Source organism: Echinococcus granulosus (genome assembly GCF_000524195.1).
Source record: "Echinococcus granulosus chromosome Unknown EG_S00137, whole genome shotgun sequence".
Classification (NCBI taxonomy): domain Eukaryota; kingdom Metazoa; phylum Platyhelminthes; class Cestoda; order Cyclophyllidea; family Taeniidae; genus Echinococcus; species Echinococcus granulosus.
Genome location: NW_020170517.1, coordinates 124,088 through 132,415, shown reverse-complemented (window position 1 = coordinate 132,415; position 8,328 = coordinate 124,088). Strand labels below are relative to the sequence as shown.

At 41.6% G+C, this 8,328-nt stretch overlaps 1 protein-coding gene across 1 annotated transcript in view; it reads right to left on the bottom strand. All coding sequences in view use genetic code 11, as the record gives it.

Annotated features, from left to right (window-relative positions):
* Window positions 1-2,586: 2,586 nt before the first annotated feature.
* EGR_09213 (Dynein heavy chain 5, axonemal) overlaps window positions 2,587-8,328 on the bottom strand; it is a gene marked incomplete at both ends in the record, with an annotated part of 35,733 nt that continues 29,991 nt past the window's right edge. Inside the window, 4 exons of the mRNA XM_024498462.1 lie at window positions 2,587-2,817; window positions 3,025-3,181; window positions 3,324-3,586; window positions 7,213-7,352. Coding sequence (XP_024347129.1) covers window positions 2,587-2,817; window positions 3,025-3,181; window positions 3,324-3,586; window positions 7,213-7,352 — 791 coding nt within the window. The remainder of the gene's footprint in view (window positions 2,818-3,024; window positions 3,182-3,323; window positions 3,587-7,212; window positions 7,353-8,328) is intronic.

The following is an 8,328-nucleotide window of genomic DNA, read 5'->3' as shown; positions in this document are numbered from 1 at the left end:
CGCTTCGTAGCTCCCACTTTAATGTACAAGCAATTAAACTTATAAAGCACAAAAATCAATTATTTGCAAAAGATTACTTCAGATCTTAGTTCATATGTTCCAAAGACTATTTATAATGAATCCAAGATAAATATCTTAAAATCGGTTCATTTAGAGAAAAAAGTAGTCGATAGCCATGGAGCAAATTTACCTTCTTGAGGTACCCGTGAGACCTCTTCATGAGACATCCTCGTAACCTCATTAGTCAGAGCTGCCACATCCAGTGCGAATTTGTTGGCTCTTGCAATTTCCTGTCGCATAGCCGTTAGGAAACCCTAAAACATCGAGTACTGCGGTTGACCCCCTCTACTTATTGATATCAGTAGCATTGCGCTTCCAGGCAGTTTCATTATGCCTGTCTTGGTTTTTACATGACCGCAAGATTTCCTCTTTGATTGTATTATAGGTAAAGATTCGTTTTTGCAAGTACTTCAACCTTAAATTGTATGCTCGTCTAAACATGCCACATCACAGTGCATTAAGGCGTTTTTGGTGTAGTGCACCAGTTTCTTACTAGCTTGTTTATTATTAAACACACAAAAGATTGCATGAGCCGATGGGAGCTTGGAGTGGGGAACAGGACATACCTGAGGGTTGAAAAAGCCAGTTAACCAGTAGGCCTTGGGTCTTCCGTGAAACAGCCAGCTGTGCAATTGCGTGTTTCTGTCCAATAGGTCGGTAAACCAGAACCCCAGTGTCGCCGAGTCCCATGAAACCTATTAGGTGCCGAAATTAATCGACTTGAGTATTTGGAACATCATTTGAGCCTTTCAGCCTTCAGCAACTAGATTTCCACTACAATGGAGTGGGACACCATCAATGCATGTATTTACCATTGGCTACCTAATACCACTTTATTTTATTTACAAAGCTTCCTTTCTAACTCTACGCAGAGACGTTGTGGCACTTCCTTTAGTGATGCCTCACTGAGATGCATCCAGCACAAGTTAGCCTTACACAAAATAGAACCGATTTGGTAATGCTTTACAAAATATCCCTATCCACAATTCAGTGCGTTTAAAGCACTGCTAAATGGACCATGGAGGTATGAACACCTCCATGTGGTGTCAAAGATCGGAAGATAAGCCAGATGGGTGTCTGCCAGCGCTAAAACGATGCTAAAATGCGAAAAGGCAAAGATGTTTGGGTGAAACTCTAAAAATTCATAACATATTTGGAACTTTGTTAATTTTGTACGCTGATGCATTTGGGTTGAAGATCAGCTATTAGCATATGCTTTTGGATGGATAAATGGCCCTAGCCACCCGTGTTTCTAACTCACTTTTAGTGCCATACGGTCTGTTCTATTTCACATGTGACCATGTGACCCTCCAATGTCAAGAAAAGGTGAGTACTAAAGCTGAAAAAATTGCCATCAAGAAGTGGGAAAAGTGGGGATGGGGATAAGAAAATCTGCTGAATTATCATGAGTCAATTCTGTGGAATGCAGTATGAGATGCTGTGGTGCCTTGTAAGGATAAGAAAAAACAATTTCTTTACACTGGTTAATTAGTCCTAACTGTTTTTGAAAAAGAAAAAGTTGGTTTTCCACCCCTACCAATTGTATGGTGAGATCACAACCGTAATTGCTTGGCCTTTAAAGGGGGTAAGCATTAGTCCTCTGGGAATAAAGTGCTGCCTGTCCTAAGAGTTTGGTGTAGAAGGGGAATGGGTCGTTTAGGAATAACTAATAATCTATTCGTTTGCTTAACGCTGAACTGCAAATACCGAAAGCGACGTTTCCGTCCGAATGATTCCATCACCAGAATCAAATGAATCAAAACAACTTCTAAGCAATACATTTCACCACTGCATTTCGGACCTCCTGCAAATCCTGTGCCACGGCAGTGAAGGGAAACCTTTGCGCTCTTGGAAACGATTTGCAAATCAGGCAATATAGAATCCCATTTGCTAGGTCTGATCAACATTTGATGCCATGGGAATCCGTACAAGGAGAAAAGTAGTTACATTTGAGAAGTCGTTGTAGCGAGCTCTACTGAAAACGCAATTTGACGACAGGTGACGCAACGCAAGAGCTCCGTTTAAGCTTACAAGATGGGTTAATAGAGTTAGATTTCAGGGAAATCAACAATTAAACTACTGGGCCCCCGTGTATGCTGGGAACAAAATTGCTTCTAACGGCAACTCAGAAGCACTTTACCAACTGCATCAACTAACATCGCAGGGAGAAATTGCAAAGAGGAAAGCTCACTCTCCTCTCATGCTGGGGCTTGATGAAAAAGTTGCATTCATTATAAAAACAAAAGCCCTTTCACTGTGGATTAGCGTGAAAAAGGTATCTTGCTGCTAAGACGGTAAGTCTATGTTACCCCTATCGGTTTGAGAGTGTACCAACAGTTTGATTAATTACTACCTTATCCGGTTTTATTTGAGGCATAGAATGAGATCTAGAAGCATTGGGAATAATCGCCTCCCTTTTCATTGAGAGGTACGGAATTTACTTAGGTAGTGGTGACTAGATAATATCACTAGCTTGCTCTGGATAATAAAGAAAAGTAACAAAACCAGATCAGTAAATTTTGAACTTCACGATATGTAAATGACCTTCTTCCACATAGCGGGAATGCGAGCATCGTAGATGTTGTCGAGAGCGTCACGCAGGTTCTCCGACATGATGATCGTCCCGTCGATGGCTAGCTTTAGATCGCTCAGGGTACTGCGCACCAAACTTATCACCCGCTGAATGCGATCCAGTTCATGACGCAGACAGATGTGCAGTGGTTTGAGATGGTCCAGTTGTTGTAACAGCTCTTTCACCTGGAGTAAAGCAAGTTGGAAGCAATTCATCAATCCTGCACACTTACTAGTTCATCAGTTTAAAAGTTGAAAATGAACATCTGCTTGTTCAAAGTAGAAGAAATTGGATAGTAAAAATTTTCAAGTGAAGCCCATGGATGAATTATGGGATAACTGAAGCAAATAAAACGGCCTCTTCAACAAAGGCGTAAATAAGGATCGCATTACTTCGAAAGGATTGTAATCAGGCGGCAGTTTGGAGAGCATTTCTTCAGCCATTTTATTGACAAAGGTCTCCCGTGTTTCACCACCTCCACCAGAACTATCCTTGGGTTGAATATTTGCAATCGTTGTGAGTACAGCCAAAGCATTGTTCGTTTGACACCTGGGCGAAAAAGACAGAAGTTCTCCACAGTTCAGGCCTAATTCAGTCACGGTATTGAGATAAATTAATCGCCATGTACTTCTGGACCACAATAAAACAGCGACTTCTACCAGCAAAAAACTTAGTCGTTGGTTTCATTTACGTGATGTCTGCGTTAGGGTGAAGACCGAAGCACTCGGGTGAATCAGTAGCGGGCAATTCGGAGATTCGGGTCTGATACTCCTCCACAGTCCGTGCTTTTGGAATACCGTAGCCTGTGTAGAATTGGAAGTCGTCCATGAAGATGCGGTCGGTAAACCAGACCTGTGCATAGGTGTTCAACAAACGTTTATCATAGTCGTCAGTCACTCGACCACCGTACTGAACCTCACCGATCATGTAGCGGATTGTTGGCCAAGAGATTCCCTGCAGACAAAGGGAATGAACAGTGCTTGGTGCGTGAAGTGATCACCCAAATCCTTCTCATCTTGGCACTACCAAGAAATTGGTTTGAAACTGGAATTATAGTGAGAGTTACGTCGCGTATTTGACTAGGGGAAATGATGACATATTTACTAGTGGGTATAACTAAACTATAGGTTAGAATAGCCCAGTGAAGTGACTTTGAAAGGGAATTGTGGAAAACTGTGGAGATATTGGAGCAGGGAAATTAAATAAAACAACTTAAAAGCAAATATTTATGGCATTATTCCAGAGAGAAATAAGCCACAACCCATGTAATTATATGATTTTTATTGCCTCGAAATGTGCAAAATTTTGGCAAAACAGTATACCACACGAGTTTCCATTAAGATTTGACTGATTTTCAGGGAATCGCAAAACTCTGTACAGTTTTTGGAGTGGCACGCCTCAACAACTTCTTGTAACCATTTTGCACTTGCCAAATACAACCGCCAGTCAGTCGATGGCGCACTATGTGATCCCAAAAACCTTCCTCTTATTTTGAATCCCCATCCAATCAAATATCTACAAAGTATGATGGGTGTGGTACAAGATCATCTACTTTACAAACTAAGTTTAACTCCTTTTTAAAGCTGCCAAAGCCTCCTGCTCAGCATCTGGAGGTGAGGTATGTGGTAGCAGAACGCATCCTCCAAAAGTGAGTTACGGTACAACTCAAAGGTATGCAAGAACATATTCGCTGTCTCCATCTTCCTCTTCATCCAGTGCTTCTTCTGCATTAGAACACGTAGGACTGGTCAATCAGTCAAATGATTGCCCTCTTATCCTTGAAAGACATTACCCTACTTCCTACTGCGTACTGCAGAAGTGGTCTTTGAGAAGATCTTGCCCTGCACTTGAGGAAGGGAGGGAAGGAGGAAGGGTCGAAAGGAAGTACTGCCTTATCTTTACTTCGATCTTCATCCTCCTCCTCATTTCCCCCATGTTATGTCTCCATGTAGATATCGTTCTTGACGGATTAGAATGGACAGTTAGATTGTTAGTGTGGAGTGGAAACGGAGGTGCCTAGGACCGGGGTATTTGTTTCTGGAGCCAGAGTTATGGGAAATTGGAATTTGGAGTAAATTTATGTAGTGTTGGGAGGAGATTATGTTGTAATCTGTAAATGTATTTATTCTAACCGGCTGCGTGACCACGTGCTTCAGTAAGACCGCGCCTCCCCAATGTCTAAGGCGTTGTGTGACTATACTACCCTTAACACACTGCGCCCTTGGTCCTGCAAAGCTACTCTCTATATAACATCGTTTTCGAAGCGCTGTTGAGAGCACCAAAAAGGTGCGGGTCTAGAAGCCGTAGTCTGGATGATCTGAAATTCAGTCCCCATCGATTTCAATGTAAAACCGCATTTTAGATTGAGGGGGATTATAAAAGTCTCCGATTAATTGAAGGCCAAAAAAAGCTATTATAGATTAGAGTGATTGCAAAGCACAAAGAGATCGAGCATAGATTATGTCTTTTGTTGGTCCTGCATAGCAGTTTGGAAGTTTTTATCATTGTACTTAGGTGAATGGGGGAAATGTGGAGTTTTCAAGTAAATTTGAATTAAATTTATTGAAAATTTCATGGACCAATGGTGATCGTTAGGAAGCAGACGAAGTCTTTCCCTAAACGCAGATCCTGAAGACAGCTTGCAAACTCGAAATGAAGCGACCCATCCTTTGGGAGAACCTTGCATGGTGCAGCGCGACCTCAAGTGATGGAGGAATGATTAATTGAACAATTTCGTGATCACATCACCCCTATCATGAATTACTAAGCTTGAGAAGTCACTGAACGAGTTTCAACCAATAATGCCTGTGGCACCAAGGACTCATTGACGTCTGCTCCTTACAAAGCGGTGATAGCTGACATGACTAAAGACCGCCTAAAAACGCATGCGGTCACACGACATAAAGCAATGCCGAGACCGAGAACACTTCTTACATCCTTGCTATTTTGCTCTGCCTTTGTGGCACTTTGTCCCCAAGCAGTTGATGAAAATAGGCGCAAATCTTAGTAGGTATTAACTAAAAATTCACTTAAACGCAATTACGAATAAGAATAAAGGAGCCGGGGATGCCTGCAGAAAAATGCATCTGTCCGCCTTTTCCAGTAGTTCCAGTCGATGTCCAATCACCGGATATTTTAGATAGGTGAAAATGGGTCTCATCGAGCATAGATGTACAACAAGAGTGTTGACAACCACTCAAAAGCCAAGCCAAGGCCAGTCATTGACTTACCCTCGGACGCACGCCCAGACAGTCGCCCCTCTTTAGCCACGAGGCATATACCTACTGTCCATACTCCCTTTCCCTACTCATTCCACTGATAATCGGGACATCTGCTCTGAATTCTACCCGTTGATCCTACATAGATTACCCATTATTGATTTTCGAACCTGCCCTCGATAGGGTCCTGGCCACTCACGCACACGAACACCAGGTTATGACTACCGGCGGCTCAGTTTAAAACAAAAGCAAACCGATTTTATGACAAAAAATGTTACCTCTTTTGTTTGGTAAATTAATGTTAGGAGGAATTATGACTTCCTACAGAAACCTATCCTCTTTTGGATTGTTAATTAAATGCGGTAGGTTTCGCAAACAAAATTCCAGATTAAGAAAGTCCTGAGGCTGCTTAAGGTTTCGTAAATTTAACATTTTTTAATTCAGGATAATTGCTCCTGGAAGATTAAATTCACCATTTTGTTTTTAAGTAGACTAAAAACTTCGTGAGAATCCGAAAATGAAATCACTGTTAAAGATGAGTTTATGTCTTTCCAATAAAGGTACCTTGTGTGCATCCATATCATCCAAATGGTTTTGAATGAACTGTACTGTAGAGGTGAAATCCGCCTGGTTAAACTCATAGGGTATGTTCCAGCCGATGGGTCCAAATTTACGGCGTTCTTGTACTATGGTGTGGAGAAATGCCACCGCATACAATAGCGGTTTCCATTGCACAGCGCTACTTGCTTCCAATTGGTCCTCGCCCTCCTGACCAATCATGGCGTAGGTTCGTAGTAAGCCGGCTCGCACGCCCATTGGAGGATCAAAGGTGAATTTTGTGCTGATTTGTAGCAAGGCAATGGGGAACTTGGGATGTGGTTCCGTTGTTATCCAACAGCGGAAGCTTTCGTGAACGTTCTGAGAGGTGGTGATCTAGGAAATCGGCGTAATCACTATTAATAGCATATTCGTGAATAGTCATTGATGAAATTTCACCACTGTGGACCAAACGCTCTATTGTTACAAAGTAGAGCAAATTTTTACGAAACTTACGAATTTTACAAATGCTAAGAAGTTTAATTGCCCTCAGACCAGGGAGATCTTACAACTCTTTTGTCTGATTGGAACGTACGATTTGGTTCAACCATAGTTATTATCATCGTGTAAGGAACTCGTATAACACGCTTATGACACTAAGGCCAGGCAAGAAAGTGGAGGAGTCACAAATCTGCCAAGTTGACAGGAAAATTACTAGTCAACTAGAAGTGTTAACTGCTATTACAAATTAAATTCACTCCTTCTCGGTCCGTGAATGGTCTTGTCATAGTCTTAGGAGAATAAATGGTTTTTGGCATAACTCACCAAATCTAACAGTTCATCCATGAAGTTGAGACCAAGGTGGCAGTTCTGTAGGAGAACCCATTTGCCTTCAGTCATGCTACCTGCGATGAGCCGCCTGGCGTGCACCTCCTGACCTTGACCCATCGAAACTGCCCCGTAGGCTGCAAGACATGGTAGGCATTATTAGTGATTTTGAATTCTTTACTACTTCAAAAGGCGTGGAAGGAAGCACAAGAATGTGTTCCTTTGAAGAATAAATGCCATGTATCTTACTTGCCAAGTTGACCTGCTATAAGTGTCAACAATTTTAGGGAAAAATGTGTGCACATTTTGATCAATTATGTTTCCGAATGAAGATCATCAGATATTTGATTATGGAAAATAGCCAAACGATTTTATAAAGATACTTCCTCTTATAAAAAAACAAATAACTACATAAATCGGTAACACAATCCAGCATCTAATCATTTTCCAACGCGGCATATGTTCGTTCTGAATTCCACTTTTCCACAATTTTTGTACCCTAAAGCAGATAGCCCGGGCATAGACACTACCTTTTCTACCTCACATTCACTCTCCAATCTTCTCTTCCGATCAGCGTGTAACTGCCTAATGCCAAAGAAAGTTGTCCATCACTGCTTGGAGATGCATCATGAAGGGAACGGGGAGGATAAACGTGAGGAAACGGATGGGAATGTAGATGAGGATGCGGCAGTATCTTCTTCATCTCTACTTCTCTTCCTCAAGTCAGGTAAAAAATCTCTCCATAGATCACTTTTACAGTATGACGTATGAAGTACTTGGATAGCTTAAAAGGATAAGAAGAGAGCTTTCTTTGGACTGATCGACAGGTCCTGCATATTTCAGATAAAGAGAAGAAGAGGAGAAAAAGGAGGACAGAGGGAAGAAAGTTGTTTTTACACACCGAGCTATACCATATATCACCTCAGGAGGGTGCGCTCTGCTACCACATACTACACCTTCTCCATATATTAAGTAAGAGGCTTTGGCAACTTTACAAAGTAGTCAAACTTGGTTTGCAGAGAAGACAACCTCAAATTACATGTAGAAGTTTTCACAGTCAAGACCATCTGCTGGACATATATATATATATATATATATATATATATATATATA